The sequence below is a fragment of the Amblyraja radiata genome, chromosome 27 (genome assembly GCF_010909765.2).
Source record: "Amblyraja radiata isolate CabotCenter1 chromosome 27, sAmbRad1.1.pri, whole genome shotgun sequence".
Classification (NCBI taxonomy): Eukaryota; Metazoa; Chordata; class Chondrichthyes; order Rajiformes; family Rajidae; genus Amblyraja; species Amblyraja radiata.
In genome coordinates, this window is record NC_045982.1 from 26,806,896 (window position 1) to 26,825,030 (window position 18,135).

The following is an 18,135-nucleotide window of genomic DNA, read 5'->3' on the forward strand; positions in this document are numbered from 1 at the left end:
TAAAGGAGGATAGTAAAAGCTTCTTTAGGTATGTGAAGAGGAAACAATTAGTTAAGTAGATAAGTAAATTTTATCTGTATAGCACATTTAAATCAACTCGTGTTGAAACAAAAGTGCTTTACAGAGAAGAAATTAGGTTTCCATACATCCGTATAAAATAAAAAAGAGAAAAGACACAACACACTATAGAATTTAACAAGAACGCCCCCCCCCCCCCCCCCCCCCCCCCCCCCCACAGCAGAATCAGCATTTTCCACTGTGAGGAAAGACACGCCCATGGGAATGTGCCAGGACTCCAGCTCTTTCCGAGGGTGGTTAGTCATGTGATTACAGAGTGCTAAACAGGGCATTTAATCCATTAAAACCATTATCCTCTCATCTGGTCAGTACAACCTTCTGCATTACAATAGTAACTCTACACTAGAGAGCACAATGTTCCAGGTGCTGTAGTGTTTTAATGGCCACAAGTCTATGCTGTTTGGAGCCTATATGGAGGTTATAGTGTTTAATAGCCAGCAGGTTGGAGGGAAGAAGCTGCTCCTGGATGTTACCGTTTTCAAGCTCCTATACCTTCTTCCCAAAGGCAGAATAAAATGAGAGTGTAGCCAGGGTGGTGTGTCTCCCTGATGCTGGCTGCCTTTTTGAGGCCGTGACACTTGCATGTCGCTTCAATGGTGCCGAGGTCAGTATCTGTGATGGACTGGGCAGTGTTCACCACTTTTAGCAATCTTTTTCATTGCTGGTTGTTCGAGTTGCTGAACCAGGCTGCGATGCAACCAGTCAATATGCTCTCTACTGTACACCTGTAGATGTTCAGGAGAGTATTTGTTGACATACCAAATCCCCTCAATCTATGGGAAGTTCAAATGATGATGCTTCATCTTTGGGAGGTTAACTGAGTATTAGAGACATCTACTTGGCCCATTATAGCACTGATCATTGTTGCGACCGGGGGTGGGGGGGGGAGGAGGGGAGGAGGGGAGGAGTGTGTTCAGGTTTTTTGGGTTGCGGCCCGTGTGCCGTAGGTTGCCGAACCCTGTCCTAGATGTTTGGCCTCATTGTGGTCCTCCCCATGTTTTACAACCGATTCACCTGGTTAGTTTTATCTCCGGCTGCTTCATGTTGTCAGCGGCTGCACATCCAACCAAGAAAGAAGAGAAGAGATGCGACGTCACTCACAGCCGCCAACTGACGCGCTTCCACAGACCGCACAGATCGTTGTGATATGGCGCAAAAAGACAAACTGTGAAGGGACTGAAGACAGCGTGAGAATTCTGTCATCAGCGTGAGAATTGGCTGAAATGCGTAACTCTCACGCTCAAAGCTGAGAGTTGGCAGCCCTGTCTAAGGCCAGGATGTGACAACAGACGCACAGGAAGACACATACACAAAGGAAGACACACACACACACACACACACACACACACACACATACACACACACACACACACACACAGGGAGACAGACACACACACACACACACAGGGAGACAGACACACACACACACAGGGAGACACACAGGGAGACACAGGGATACACACACACACATGGGGAGACACACACACACATACAGGGATACACACACACACACAGGGAGACACACACACACACACACGTACACAGGGAGACACAGTCACACACACACAGGGACACACACACACAGGGAGACACACACACAGGGAGACACACAGACATGCACACACACAGGGAGATACACACACACACAGGGACACACCCACACACACAGGGAGACACATACACAAAGGAAGACACACAGACACGCACACAGGGAGACACACACACATACACACACACACACACACACACACAGGGATACACACACACACCTTTCCCTCCCCTCCCCTCCTCCCCTCCTCCCCTCCCTCCCTCTCTTTCCTCCCTCCTCCCTCTTTCCTCCCCCTCCCTATTTTTCCTCACGCTTCCTCTTTCTCCCCTTTCGCCTTCCCTTCCTTCATCCCCTTTCTACATTCCCTCCCCCTGTCTCTCTTTGCCTCCATCCCTCCCTTTATTTTTTCTCTCTCTCTCGCTCTTTCTCCCCTCCCTCTCTTTCCTCGGCCGCCCAATGGGGAGTCTGGCGTGCACGGTGTAGCGTGGATTAGCGGCGCTGGCGCTGCCGTGTGAGTTGAAGGGCAGGAGGCAAGGAGGGAGCGAGGTTGCCGCGGCAGCCGGAAGCGCAGCGCTCGCAGACGGCTCACAAAAGCGCTGCCCGGGACCGACGCGCTTCCCCAATCCGTGCAGATCGCTGTCATGCGGCGCAAACTTAAGACAAACTGTGCAGGGACTGAAGACAGCCTGTCAGCGTGAGAATTCTGTCTTCAGCGTGAGGGCGTGAGAATTGGTTGAAATGCGTGAGTGTCACGCTCAAAGCGTGAGAGTTGGCAGCCCTGGTCTTAGATGTAGAGGGCACTAGTATCCTTGCTGGTGCCGTCTGCCACCTGAATCCTCCAGCCCGCGAGGGGGCAGTGTCACTCCCCGCCCGCTGCACGGGCACCCAGACAGACCTCAAGCGCATCGGCGCCCCATTGGTCAGCGACCCCGTCAATCACCGCGCGTCCCCGCCCGCCGGCCTCTGATTGGCGGAGCCGGGCGGGAGGGCGGGCTCTGTGAGCGGGGACCATGGAGCGGGAAGGCAAGTGGCCGCCGAGTGACCTCTCCTACAAGGTAGCCCGGGGCAACCCAGCACCCACCTACTGCCCGGTGTGTCCGCCATTCCCCCGCCCCACGGCCGCTTTGGCGCCGAGTGAACCGACCCCCCCGCCGTCCGCTCCCTCGCAGTGTCTTCCTTCCTTCCCCTCATCCTCCTTCTCACTTCCTCCTCCTCTTTCCCTCTCCCACCCTCACTTCTCCTCTCCCTCCATCCCACCTCTCCTCCCCCCTCTTCTCTCCCTCCTCTTAATTAATAAAGGGTGTCAGGGGTTATAGGGCGAAGGCAGAAGAATGGGGTTGAGAGGGAAAGATGGATCAGCCGTAATAGAATAGTAGAGTAGACCTGATGGGTCGAATGGCCTATTTCTGCTCCTAGAACTTATAAAATTATGAATACTGTACTTGAATGAAATCAATCCAAACTCGTCCAATATATGGTATGGGTGATAGATAGAGCAAAGGGAAAGATACAGAGTACAGGATATAATTCTCAGCATTGTAGCATAAGGGTTAGAGTCCAATGCCTGCAATGAGAAAGAGGAAAATCAGATGACCCTAGCTTCAGAAGCCTGATAACAGAGGGGAAGAAGCTGTTCCTGAGTCTGGTGGTGTGTGCTTTCATGCTCTGTATCTTCTGTCTACGGGAAAGAAACATTGTTTAAGAAACAGGCAGGTTCAAGAAGGGCTGTAAAGAAAATGCTGGGAACTGTAGGCCGGTTGTTGTTGGAAATATTCTGTAATAAGTTGTAGAGGGAGTATTCTGAGGGATAGGTTATACAGGCATTTGGATAGGCAAGGGCTGATTAGGGATAGTCAGCATGGTTTTGTATGTGAGAGGTCATGTCTCACAAATCTGATTGATTTTTTTTGAAAACGTGACCAAAAAAGTTGATGAGGGCAGAGCTGTAGATGTTGTGTACATGGATTTCAGTAAAGCATTTGACGGTTCCACATGGTAGCTGCCCTGGAAGGCGCGATCACATGGGAACTAAGGAGAGATAGCTGAATGGATAGCAAATTGGCTCCATGGAAGGAAGCAAAGGGTAATGGTGGAAGGTTGCTGCTCTGACTGGATGCCTGTGACTAGTGGTGTGCCTCAGGGTTCGGTGCTGGGCCCGTTACTGTTTGTCTTCTACATCAACGATTTGGATGAGAACATACAGGGCAAGATTAGCTAGTTTTCTGATGTTACAAAAGTGAGTGGTTTAGCAGATAGTGAAGATGGTTGTGAAAGATTGCAGCAGGATCGGGATCGATTGACCAGGTGGGCTGAGGAATGATTGTTGGAATTTAATACAGAGAAGCGTGAGGAGTTGCAATTTGGGACGTCTAACAAGAGCAGGACCTTCACAGTAAATAGTAGGCCTCTGGGGAGTGTTGTAGAGCAGAGGGATCTAGGAATGCAGGTGCATGGTTCCTTGAAGGTCGAGTCGCAGGTGGTCTCAGGCTGAAGGTGGTCAAAAAGGCTTTTGGCATATTGGCCGTCATCAGTCTGAGTATTGAGTATAGAAGTTGGGAGGTCATGTTGCAATTGTATAAGACGTTGGTGAGACCGCATTTAGAATATTGTGTTCAGTTCTGGACACCATGTTATTTTCAAGATATTGTCAAGCTTGAAAGAGCTCAGAAAAGATTTACGAGCATGTTGCCAGGACTAGAGGGTGTGAGCTATAGGGAAAGGTTGAGTACGCTGGGTCTCTATTCCTTGGAGCGCAGGGGGATGAGGGGTGATCGTTTAGAGGTGTACAAAATCACGAGAGAAATACGTCGGGTAGATGAACAGAGTCTCTTGCCAAGAGTAGGGAATCGAGGATCAGAAGACATAGGTTCAAGGTGAAGGGGAAAAGATTTGATAGGAATCCGATGGGTAACTTTTTCACGCAAAAGGTGGTGGGTGTATGGAACAAGCTGAGAGGAGGTAGTTCAAGCTGGAACTATCCCAACATTTAAGAAACAGTTAGACAGGTACGTGGATAGGACAGGTTTGGAGGGAAATGGACCAAGCGCAGGCAGGTGGGACCAGTGTAGCTGGGCCATGTTGGCCGGTGTGGGCAAGTTGGGCCGAAGGGCCTGTTTCCACACTGTATTACTCTATGACTATGACTTGCAGATTAACGTTTTGGGAATCCTGCAGCCGCACTCCTAAGTCCCTTTGCACTTCAGATTTTTGTATTCTCTCCTCATTTTGAAAATAAACTACGCCTTTATTCCTACTACCAAAATGTATGACTTCACACTTTGCTACACTATATTCCATCTGCCCCTTCTCTGCCCACTCTACCAACCTACCCAATTACTTCTGCAGACTCCCTACTTTCTCTACACTACCTCCCCCTCCACTTATTTTCGTATCATCTGCGAACTTGGCCACAAAGCCTTCAATCCCCTGTTATAAATTTCTTGTGGTCTTGGGCAGATCTGCCCCAAACCAAGCTGTGATGCATCCCCACAGTATGGTTTCTATGGTGTGCCTTCTTGGATGTCACTTCAATGTGGTTGGTACACGATAGATCGTTGGTAATATTTATGCTGAGAAATTTGAAGCTCTCAATCATTTCCAGTTGAGCACCATTAATGCTGATTGGGGCAGGTTCCTCACCATTTGTTCTCTCAACTATCCTGTATTCCATCCTGTCATTGTTCGTGATTAGGCCCACCCCACCACAGTGCAGTATTCTGAAAACCTGTAGTTGGAGTTAGATCCGACTTGGTCGCACAATTGTGAGTGTATAGGGAGCATAGTAGGAGACTGATGATGCATCCTTGCGAGACCCCGGTGTTGAGAGTTATTGTGGAGGAGGTATTAACATCTAAGCTCACTAATTGGGGTCTCCGTCTGCACAGGAACAGACCCTTTGGCCACAACATCAGTACTGAACTGTACTGAACATAATGCCAACTAAACTAATGTCCTCTGCCTACACATGAACCATATCCCTCCATTTCCTACATATCAATCTAAAAGCCTTTTAAATGCCACCATTGTAGCTGCCTCGACCACCACCCCTGGCAATGCATTCTAGGCACCCACCAAAAAGCACCATTTATCAGTGGTAAAGAAGGCGTGTGGCACACTTGCATTCATCATCCAGGCATGGAGTAAAAAGGTTGGGAAGTCATGTTGTGAGACATTTATAAGGCCACACTGCCTTTCTGGTTACCTAGCTACTGAAAGTATATCATTATACTGGAAAGGGTGCAGGAAAGATTCACAAGGATGAAGGACCTATTATAAAGAGAGACGTGAGAGAGGGGAGCTTTTTTCCCCCTGAGTTGAAGAGGCTGAGCGGTGACCTTATAGAAGTACATAAAGCCATGAGATGCATAGATAAGATGAATGATTACAGCCTTTTTCCTAGGGTGTAGGAGCCTAAAACTAGAGGGCAAAGGTTTGTGGTGAGAGAGGAAGATTTAAAGGGGACCTGAGGGGCAAATTTTTCACACAGTGATGGGTATATGAAATAGGCTGCCAGAGGATGTGATCGAGGCAGGTACAATTGCAGTGTATAAAGACATTTAAAGAGCTATGTAGATAGAAAAGGTTGAGAGGGATATGGGCCAAACGCAGGCACATAGGTCTAGCTCAGGCTAGTGTCTTGGTCAGTAGAGATGAGTTGGGCCAAAGGGCCTTCTGTTCTGTATAACTCTGTGAATCTATAAACTGTTATGTAACAGCGTAAAATTTCCAGAGTACCTTGTGGTAAGGCAAGTCCACAAATATCTGAAATTCACACCTGTCCAGAGATTTTCCTTGACCCTTCAGAGAGACTAAAACACTTCATCTTGGGGAGGCTATATAAACTAGCTACAGTAACTGTAGGGGTTTCTGTGCTAAATGACACCCGTGTGGAAATTCCAAAGTTGCTGTTGGTGGAATCGTGATGGTGAATGACAATACAAGAACGCGAGAAAATGGGAGCAGCAGTTGGACACCAGCCCCCTCCAGCTTGCCCCACCGTTCAATATGATCATGGCCCAGGCCCTCCTATGCCAGGTCCATGTAGCTTTCAATTATCCAGTCTTTCAAAAATATATCTACCAAAATAAATACCCCACTGATATAGCCTTTGTTATATTAACTTTATTTCAGAGATTGTAAGAGGAACCTGCACATCTCTGCATTAAATATCCAGCCTTGTCATTATATCGCCTACTACAACTTTAGTGTATTAGTTTAATTTAATTTATTGTCATGTGTACCGAGGTACAGTGAAAATCTTTTGTAGCGTGCGATCCAGTCAGCGGAAAGACAATACATGATTACAATCGAGCCATTCGCTGTGTACAGACACATGATAAAGGGAATAAAGTTTAGTGCCAGATAAAGCCAGTAAATTCTGATCGAAGATGGCCCGAGGGTCACCAATGTGGTGGATAGTTCAGTGCTGCCCTCCAGTTGATGTAGGATGGGAGGCAAGACTCTCACACTGGTGGAAACATCTCACCATCGGATGTATCATTGCCCCTCAGCATCCTATATGTTGCAGCAAGATCACTCGTCCATTTTCTAAACCTCTAACTAAACAGATCCAATTTCTTTAGCTGCTTATGACAGGATAAGCCTTAAATCCCAGTAATTAACCTAATGAATCTCTTCTGAACTGCCTTCAATGCTAGAATATCCTTTCTTAAATAAGGTGACCAAAACTGTGCATAGAACTCCCAAGTATGGCCTCACAAACATCCTGTACAATTATGACAACATTTCCTTTCTTCTAAGCTCTATCTCTTTTGCAATTAAAGGCAATGTGACAGTTTCCGCCCTAACCACAATGCTGCACATAAGTACTAACATTTTGTCATTTAGGCACAAAAACAGATCGATCCCTCTGAACTCCTCTCATTGCATCCTCTTTCCTTTTAGGGAATAATCTGCCTTTTAATTCTCCTTACCAAAGTGCATTACCTCGCACTTCCCCATTTGCCAAGTTTTTGCCCACTCACTCAACCTATCTGTATCCTGTTGCAGAGTCCAAATATATTCCGTCAGACCGTATCTGGATTTTACCATATTGTGATCACTACTTACTTGGTATTCATTAACCAGATGATCTTAATTAATCATATTTCATTCCTCACGATCAACATTGATAACCTAGTTCCTTAAATAGATTCTGTTACGTACTACTCTAAGGAATAGTCCCTGACACACTCCACAATTTCCTTGTCTATGGTAACCTTGCTTAATGAGCAGATTAAAGTTGCCCATGATCATTTCAGTTCTCTTACATGCCTTTGATATTTCCCCATTCATTCTCCGTCCTATCGAGAGGTGACACTTGGTCGGGGGTGGGGGGGGGGTGGGGGGAGATAAAAACTATTCCCATCCATGTCTTTTGTTCCCTGCTATTCATTATTTCCACCCAGACTGATTCGACCTTATTATCTATTGCATCTTTATCACTACTCAGCACTGCACTGGTGCCTTCCTTGGATGTGAAGGGGAGGAGGATGAATGTTATAAGGGGAACATGAGGGGAATGAATGTTATGTTACCTCCTAAGTTCTCAATTTTGTGTTGGGACTGGTTTTCTCTTGTTCCTTACTGTATGAAGTTTTGTTTTATTAACAGGAAAATCTTATTGGAACTTTACTCGCCATCTTTGGAAACCTTGTCATCAGCATCTCGCTGAACATGCAGGTGAGCCTATGAGTGGAGGGAGGAAGGGTTCGGCTGGAGTGTGGGACTTTGCGAAGAGCGGCGAGGATCACGCTAAGGTTAAGTTGAAGTTCGAAAGACCAATGCTTATGATTGCCGCCATGATTGTGTTTACTCAACACTGGTATGAGTTGGTACTTACAATTACTTGACCAATCGAGGAGCTCACAAAGCACATCCAACCAAACATGTAACACGTTTGGTTGCAAACATGTAACACGTATTTGGCGGAATGTTGAGAATGTCAGCGTGAGCACTTGTGTAACTTTACAACAGATTGCAACACAAATATATAAAACCCATTGATTATATAAAGAATAGAATAATGTCTGATCTGAGAGATAACTGCAATCAATCTCATGAACCCATTTTGCATTGCCTTGAAGTGACGTTTATTCTTCCTTAAATAAGAAGATTGAAACTTTATGAAACTTGTTCTGCAAAGCCTTGTTCAATGACAGAAAGACATCCCTATTTTGCTATTCCATCTCTTCGGATTAAAAGGAAAAATATTACTGGGCTGTTTAATTACATTGCTTACCTGCAGGTTATTGTTTTGTGTTGTGTAAGGGCAAGCCTCAAAGCTTCCTTAATGCTACTCTTTCCCTATCTAAACAATATTCTGTGTTTCTATTCCTCCTGTCAGAGTGGACAACTTCTATTTCCTCACTTTTTACTTCATCTGCCATAATCCTAGCACTCATACCTGAAATTAGAGAGTTACAGCACAGATCCCTGTCACTGCCACATTGATTGCCTAAATCCTGAGCTTCTGGGATACTGATAATGACCCACCATGATCCAAAATCTTGACACTAATCTGGTACTCTCTGAGACACTGTCACTGACTCTTTGGGACCTCCCATTGCTGTGAGACCCTTATGAACATAAAAATACCAGAAGCAGGGATGGATGGACTGTGCTGCCTACTATGCTATCTAACCAAATCATGACTCTTCCTTAACCTCTGCAGCTTGCCTGTACTGATATTTTAAAAAGATAGACACAAAAAGCTGGAGTAACTCAGCAGGACAGGCAGCATCCCTGGAGAGAAGGAATGGGTGACATTTTGGGTCGAAACCCTTCTTCAGACCGACCCAAAATGTCACCCATTCCTTTTCTCCAGAGATGCTGCCTCTCCCGCTGAGTTACTCCAGCTTTTTGTGTCTACGGTTTAAACCAACATCTGCAATTCCTTCTTACACACTGATGTTTAAAAAGTCAGCTAAGCCGGCAAAATGTGGAAAGATGATATTTAATACAGTGAAGTGAAAAATAATATAGCTTAATAGAAAGAAAGACAATGATGCAGCGTTTTGACCCAAAATGCTGCCAATTCCCTTCATTGATGCTGCCTGATGCACTGAGCTCTGCCAGTATCTGGTGTCTCAGTGATGTTTTAAAGGATGTGCAGGAACAATAATACCTAGATGGATAATGCATTTATAGTCAAAAATAGCCATTATGATATTCTGTCACTCCTGCACTATTTCTAGGACCAGGTATTGATCTCTGAGAATTTTCACATGCCAATGATTTGTGAGAATCTGGTACAGTTTATTTTAGAGATTCAGCGTGGAAACAGGCCCTTCCGCCCACCGAGTTTGCGCCGACCAGCAACACTGCTATCACTAGGAACAATTTATAATCTGTACCAAAGCCAATTAACCTACAAACCTATACATCATTGGAGTGTGGGGGAAACCCACGCAGTGACGCACAGAACATACATACTCCGCATAGACAGCACCTGTAGTCAGGATCCATCCCGGGTCTCTGTTGCTGTAAGGCAGTACCTGTATCTCTACCACTGCGCCACCGTGCCGCCCACTGTAAGTGTCTAGATCCAGTATCCCAAGACCCAGAGATGCTGGTACTAATCCCAGAGAACGCAGTGATGACTTCCTGCATCTAGCCTGTCCAACCCCTTCAGAATTTTGTACGTTATCCCCATATCGTACCATATGTAGTGGTTATATAAATCCAAAGGCTCTATTGCTTTCTGTTTTGCCACGCAGATGTCATGGTCATTTCATTCCTATTTCTCACCGATTTGGTCCCAGTTGTAATGCAGGGTCTTAACCTGAACTCTTGACCATCCCTCTGCCTCCACAGATGCTGCGTAACATACTGAGTTCCATCAACAGTTTGTATTTAAGTCCCAAGTATTCCTGGATATTATTTTCCGTAAGCGGCTGCTTCGAGTTGGTCAGATGTGGATCACAGGCACCATCTCATGGGGAATATAGCATGAAAGGATTTTCATATGGGGACCTCAACTCGCCCTTTGTTAGGCCCTGGAGGAGTCAGCATAGATTAGGCCGTTATGTTATGATCATGCCACTCTGCACGAGGGCTTTGGGGAGGTGGTTATCTGGACAGCTGTGAGAAATTCTTTCAGGTAATATTGTGTCTGGTTTAAACATCGAGAGGACCCTAATTTGTCCACAGGACTTCTCATCCACATTAGAGACCAGTTTTGGGCATGGCTAAGATGGATTGCATCACGAGGCATCAGCGATGTTGGCCAAGGGACCATACTTGATTTGCAGGCATATGTTCCCCCCCATCTTGGCCAACGCAATAATACGTCCATTACCCCATCTCATTTTCTCAGTCTGCCTGGTCTTTAATGGTGGGAACCTTGATATCCACCTCCAATCTGCACCTTCCTTCAGAAATTCCACTTCATTCTTCTTTTCGCACTTCAGACAAACCCATATGCTTCTTTGGGATGATGTTATGTGACTTTCACTCTGCTGAAATCCATGCGTTGGGTGTGCATATGGTGCTGGTACTCTTGAGTGGGAAAGCTGTGGCCTTTCCTTCTCTGCCTTTGTTATATTTAGCAGACGATAGTCCGTATTCAATGATTGTCATCTTAATTCATCTTTACGTTGGTCTGTTCAGCATTAATGTGATGGGTGTTAAAAATAACTCTCTGACAGTTGTCTGTGCTTGGATTTAGTGCAATGAGATGGGTTGTGGAGTCTCTGCCGCGACTATTGGAGTTTTTATGGAGCACCTGCTGCGCTACCAGCATGTACTGTAATATATCCATCTATCTTTGTATTGTGCAATGATATTTATTCATCTACCATTACAGAAGTACAGCCATGTGAAGCTGGCAGGCACCAAAGATCCCCGATCGTATTTTCGGACAAAAACATGGTGGTTGGGACTGACGCTCATGTTAATAGGCGAGTTAGGAGTTTTCACTGCCTATGCCTACGCTCCACTGTCGCTGATCACACCCCTCAGCGCCGTCTCCATTGTCGGTATGAAACTTTCCCTTCGATTCTGTGTGGGGTATACTGGGTCGATGGTGTTGGGAGAAAAACAGTAAGGGATTCCTGCCCGATGTTGGGGAAGTCCAGGACAAGGGGTCACAGCTTAAGGATAAGGGGGAAATCCTTTAAAACCGAGATGAGAAGAACTTTTTTCACACAGAGAGTGGTGAATCTCTGGAACTCTCTGCCACAGAGGGTAGTCGAGGTCAGTTCATTGGCTATATTTAAGAGGGAGTTAGATGTGGTCCTTGTGGCTAAGGGGATCAGAGGGTATGGAGAGAAGGCAGGTACAGGATACTGAGTTGGATGATCAGCCATGATCATATTGAATGGCAGTGCAGGCTCGAAGGGCCGAATGGCCTACTCCTGCACCTAGTTTCTATGTCTATGTTTCTATGTTTGAAAGAGGCAGGAGGAAGAGCCCCATCTCGGTAAGGGGAATGGGAGGCTCCTCCAGACGGAGTGAGGTGCTGGGGAACAGAGGGACTTGTGGAAGCAGAGGGGAGGGTTCAGAAGGCATACCTACCGCTCCATGTGTAAGTTGATAGAAGCTGACCATTATACTTCTAAATGTGTTCATTTTATCTTGTCAGCCAGCTCAATTATAGGGATCATATTCCTACGGGACAAGTGGAAACCGAAGGAATTTCTACGTAAGTGTTTATTACATGAAATTATCTTTTGTAGATTGAAACCTGAGCTGTTGTTTGATGATTTTCCACAATGTGGGTGACATTTAGGATAGATGAAGTTCACCACAGATTAAATGTGGCTGATGCATTTTCAGAGGAACTATGCTATAACACCTATTAAATAGTACAGTTTTAAAGGGAGCTCAGTGCAGAGAAACTTTCGACATCTAACCATGAACCATTGAAGGTGGTAAGGCAGGTATACAGAACAGTTAATAATAAAAGAAGGATGGACAAACTGGGAAATGTGATGTAAGGCTTATGTGATGTAACGCAATGATTACATAACCCAGTTATGCCATCACGCTTTAGGAAGCACATGACGAGATAAAGATAGAAAGATAGACAGCACGGAAACAGACCCTTCGACCTAACTTGTCTTTGCAGACCAAGATGCCCCATTTAAGACAGTCCCATTTACCTGAATTTGACCCATCTCTCTCTAAACCTTTCCTATCTATGTACCTGTCCAAGTGTCTGTTAAAAGTTGCTATTGTACCTGCCCTTACTGCTTTTGCTGGGCAGCTCATTCCATATATCCACCATGCTCTGTGTGGAAAAGTTGCCCTTTCAGGTCCTATTCAAACCTTCCCCTCATACCTTGAACCTCTGCCCTCTAGTTCCTGATTCCTCTACCATTAGAAAAGGACACTGTGCTTCCATCCTATCTATTCCTCTCATGATTTTATCCAGAGATACAAATTTTACAAATAGTATAGGATAGAATATGGTTGAAAGTATGATTTGCATCCTCTTGAGCCACAGGCGTTGGAGAGACATTTTCTTGCTTTTAGGGCTAAACTGCAGGTGGCTGTGGAACTGGTCAGTTTGGAGACGGAACAATTTATCCAAACAAGCTAACCATCCTGTTCTCTGTATCGGAGCAAAAGTCTGCAAATGCCTGGAATCCACAACAAGGAATGCTGAAAGAGGGGAACAAACTAGGTAGCCTCGGGTTAGAAGGGGTGGGGGAGAAGAGAAGAGTTAACGTCTCTAGCTGTGCCACTGTCAAAAGCCTGTCAACGATAGTAGGGTCTCGACCCGAAACGTAACCCATTCCTTCTCTTCGGAGATGCTGCCTGTCCCGCTGAATTACTCCAGCTTTGTGTGTCAATCTATAGTAAAAGGAAAACCATGGTTGAAGAAGGAAGCCATGTTAAGGCACCAGTGTGTAAAGTATTTTCTTCATCAGAGCAGATAAAACAAGGACAGAGAAACTGGGAGAAGGGAACCAAATCCTTACAGAAGCAGTGTGGGTTGAAGTGCACACCTGTAAATCTCTGTGTAGGTCACTCATTTGTTTTTTCTGTTTGTTCAGCAGGAAACTACGCATTATCGTTCCTTGGATGTGGGTTCACAGTGGTTGGAATCTATCTCCTGGTCACATTTGGACCAAATGCTCACGAGAAGCTTTCGGGAAGGAATCTTATTTCACACTTAATGGGCTGGCCCTTTCTACTGTATCTGGTAAGGACCAGGCTTGTCAGAGGTGAGAGCAAGCTGCAGGTGAGAAAGAGAGGGAGGGAGGCAAGGAGGTGTGGAAAGGAGAGATTTGGGGAAGGAAGAGAGATGTAGGAAGAGGGAGCCTATAAAAAGGAGATGATTAGGATGCAGAATTAGTACATTTTTACAACGAAGAAAATTATGGGCACCAAAGCCAGAACTCTACAAGTAATAAAAGGCACTGGGAGGAGGATGAAGCAGGAAAATGTGAGTGTATAACAGATGTTATATTATTCGCAAGTGAGAATTAGACTGAATATAAGAAGTTTGGAAAGGTTACTGAATGAAATAAGTGTGAAAAGGAGAATGAGAACATAAAAGGGAATTTAGGAATTTTTTATAATCATTTAAATAGTACACCAAACAGCCACATCAGTTGTAAACACGTATTAAGAGAAGCTTGGAGATGAATAGAGATCAAAAACTGAACAGAGATACTGTGTGTATATGTACGCAAAGGCTAGTAGGACAGATAGTGAAAATGGTTAAAAAAGGACATAAAAACACAGAATTCTATGGAATCTTATTAAGCGTTCTTATTATGAACTGGCTTGCTCACAATTCTCCTCACTGCAATTTGGGAAAGAAATGGGGTTTAGGTTTATTATTATCACTTGTACTGAGGTACAGTGGAAAGCTTACTTTCAGATGCTACCCAAACAGATCAGATGTACCATACATAGATACAATCAAGTCAAACCTAAGTACAATAGAGAGAGAGCAAAGGGGAAGATGCAAAGTGCAGAATATGGTTCTCAGCATTGTAGCGCACCAGTTTCATAGACAAAGTCCAATGTCCACATTGCGGTAGAGGTTAATCGGGCCGTACCCAAGCCAATGGAAGATGACAGAGGGGAAGTAGCTATTCCTGAATCTGGTGATTTTAAAAGGTGATAAAATAAATGAAGATGAGGAACTTCAGTTAAGTGGATAGAGTGAAAAAATTGATGTTCTTAAAGATTTTATAGGAAGTTAGCACAATTTTCTAGAAGGTGAGAGACGAGTGAGATCACATTAAGGGGGAATGAGAGTATCTATGTAGATTGGCATGGGCAAGGTGTCAAAAGGTTTCGTTTCTTATAAGCAGATTGCAACAAAAACTGTTAATTGTAGACCATGGCAATCTTTAATTGATTCGTCAGACGGGAGTGGCGATTTACAATGAGCACAAACGTGGCTCAGTGCTTCTCAGGCTCCCACTCACAGAACAAAGAAGAGTTAGCACAATTATGCATTTTTCTTATCAGTAAAACACTTCTACCAGTCTGAATATGGCATGACTGAAAGATTCTGCAGCCTTTTAGAAGATAGGAAGGCTGGGTCCAAATCAAGCTCATCCAATAACAAGTTATTACTTATCTCTGGAGCGTCAGCTATTTTTTTTCAATCTTGGCTTCTTTATGGCCTTAAAAAGAAGCATATGCAGGGTGCCATCTTAATGTCTTTATTGAAAAGACAACCTGTCCTCCATATTGTGTTCCATATAATTTACAATGTCATTCAGACTTGGTACCGAGCCATTATTTTGTTCTGCTAGACCATGCTTTTATAGAAGAATGACTCCATTTTAGATTTGACTATTAGATTTGACTATTAGCTTTCAAAGGGTGTTGGATGGAGACATAGAGTGCATGAGAGCATGGACCTGTATTACTGGTGTCACTGGAGTAGAAGGTGTTTTGTCAAATTTGTTGTTGAATTGTCAAAATGAGTGATTCTGATTGGCTTCTTAATGCTTTGCAGCTGGTGATGATTATCCTCTTCTGCCTTCTCCTGTATTTCTACAAAATACGAAAGATGACCTATCTTGGTGTAATTATGCTGCTGGAAGCCTTGTTGGGTGAGTGCTGACATCCCCCACTGCAACTCAGTGCAAATATGGGAGTTCTGGCCTCCCGCCATTACAGGTGTGCACAGTAAAGCAGTGATTGTAATTGGTGGTTTTAATAGATTATTTCATAGCCTCTTCACTATGATTGTTCCTTAGACCCTCGGTGTTTGTGTTGTGTGAGCATTTCTTGTCCCCTCAGTATCCATCCGAGAGTCAGCCTGATGATCACCTTGCCCCTCAGTATACCAGCATCCTTAGCTGATGTTCCCTCTGCCCCTCAGTATCTATCCCAGCATCCTTAGCCTGATGGTCAGCCTGCCGCTCAGTATCTATCCCCATGGCTGTAGCTGTACATTGTGAGTGTAGCTGAGTGTACAGATTGACAGGCTGTAATGATTGGGATGTTTTGGCATCAATACTGGGGTCACAGCTGTCTACAATATGTATTAATGATTTGCAAGATGAAAATACATAAACCTTAACTAAATCAGCAGATGATATAAAAGCAGGCGGGATGGCAAGCTGCAAGGTGAGTGTGAATGGATTAAGCACTTAAATGTTATGCACTGCAGTCAGGGTGCACACCTGTGGTGCCTAAGAGTACATTTAATGGCACAGGAGACAAGGATGGAATCAAATGATTCCTTGATGGTTTTAATCTTCCTGAACTTTTTTGTGAATGCACCATCTAGGTGAATGAGTGTTCATCACATTGGTGACTTGAGTTCTGTAGATAGACTCACAGTACTGGAATAACTCAGTGGGTCAGACAGCATCCCTGGGTGACGTTTCAAGTCGGAACCCTTCTTCAGACTGTAAATAGTTCTATATTTAGTGGAAACTGCTGTGTATCAAGGTAAAGCCATTTAGCACATTTGTCCGGCCTTTGACATATTTAATTAGCCCTGGTAGTGTTCGGACTGTATAGTGCTAAAGGCGTTAATATTCTTGCTATTTAGCTATGGATTCACTTTTAATTCAGTGGGACTAATTGTGTATCTGTACATAATTAATACTCAATTAATAGTTATTTGTCCCTTTAGGCTCCGTGACAATTGTGGCAGCCAAGGGTGTGTCGGGAATGATCGTTCTGTCCATCCAGGGAAATCTACAGCTGGCCTATCCTATATCGCCTATTTCCTTCGCTCCATAGATGCTGCTGCACCCGCTGAGTTTCTCCAGCATTTTTGTGTACCCTCATTTTACTACCGTTCTGTTGAGTTCCTCTGTTTACTTGTTGTCACCCAGTCCACACCCAATAATGGAACATGCAGATGATGGTTTAAACCAAAGATAAACACAAAAAGGTGGAATAACTCAGCGGGTCAGACAGCATCTCTGGAGAAAAGGAATAGGTGATGTTTCGGGTTGAGACCCTTCTTCAGATGAGGAAAAACGTTTTCACCAAAAGAGTTGTGAATCTGTGGAATTCTCTGCCACAGAAGGCAGTGGAGGCCAATTCACCTCCTGTTTTCAGGAGAGAGTTAGATTTAGTTCTTAGGGCTAACGGAATCAAGGGATATGGGGGAAAAGCAACAACAGGGTACTTATTTTGGATGATCAGCCATGATTATATAGAATGGCAGTACTGGCTCGAAGGGCCGAATGGCATACTCCTACACCTATTTTCTATGTTTCAGACTATCCCTTTTCTTTTCTCCAGAGATGCTGTCTGACCTGCAGAGTTACTCCAGTCTTTTATGCTTACAATAGCCTATTGTGTGCCCCACATTTCTTTAATTATTGGTGTTTTTTGCATCTATTTCTCCTAAGTACCGTCAATATCTCTCGGTCCCCTTTCCCCCTGACTCTGTCTGAAGAAGGGTCACGACCCAAATCGCCTCCAATTCCTTTTCTTCAGAGATCTCCGACTATCACTTGCCTGACTTTGTCCTGCCATCACCTCTCTTCCAGCTTTCTTCATCATCCCCTCTTCCTCCTCATCCTCACTACAATCAAACTGAAGAAGAGTCCTGACCCAAAACGTCACCTATCCATGTTCTTCAGAGATGCTGCCTGACCTGCTGAGTTGCTCCAGCATTTTGTGCCTGTCTTTGGTTTAAACCAGCACCTGCAGTTCCTCCCTACACATATTATACAACTTTATTATACCATTGATGGGCCCATACACTGGAACTTAAAGCACAAGGTGAAGGCAGATAGATGTAGCCTGTCGGAAGGAACTACAAATGCTGGTTTACAGCACAATCTGTGGAATTCTTAGCCACAGAAGGATGTGGAGTCAAAGTCAGTGGATATATTTGAGGCAGAGATAGATAGATTCTTGATTAGTATGGACGTCAGAGGTTATGGTGAGAAGGCAGGAGAATGGGGTTAGGATGGAGAGATAGATCAACCATGATTGAATGGCGGAGTAAACTTGTTGGGCCGAATGGCCTTAATTCTACTCCTATCACGTGATCTGGACACAAAATGCTAGAGTAACTCAGGGGGACAGGCAGCAACTCTGGAGAGAAGGAATGGGTGACGTTT

General features: G+C 44.7%; 1 protein-coding gene across 1 annotated transcript; it reads left to right on the forward strand.

Moving 5' to 3' along the window:
* The first annotated feature begins 2,561 nt into the window (after window positions 1–2,561).
* Window positions 2,562–16,795, forward strand: LOC116988231 (NIPA-like protein 3). Its single transcript, XM_033044781.1, has 7 exons — window positions 2,562–2,682; window positions 8,240–8,308; window positions 11,433–11,604; window positions 12,210–12,269; window positions 13,630–13,775; window positions 15,555–15,651; window positions 16,686–16,795. The coding sequence occupies exons 1-7, from the start codon at window positions 2,638–2,640 to the stop codon at window positions 16,793–16,795; spliced, it is 699 nt and encodes a 232-aa protein (XP_032900672.1). The 5' UTR covers window positions 2,562–2,637.
* Window positions 16,796–18,135: the final 1,340 nt, after the last annotated feature.

Coding starts and splice junctions, on each gene's coding strand:
- LOC116988231 (XM_033044781.1), top strand. CDS start 2,638: ATGGAGCGGGAAGGCAAGTGGCCGCCGAGTGACCTCTCCTACAAG. Junction 8,309..11,432: donor GCATCTCGCTGAACATGCAG/GTGAGCCTATGA, acceptor CTACCATTACAG/AAGTACAGCCATGTGAAGCT. Junction 15,652..16,685: donor GCTGCTGGAAGCCTTGTTGG/GTGAGTGCTGAC, acceptor TTGTCCCTTTAG/GCTCCGTGACAATTGTGGCA.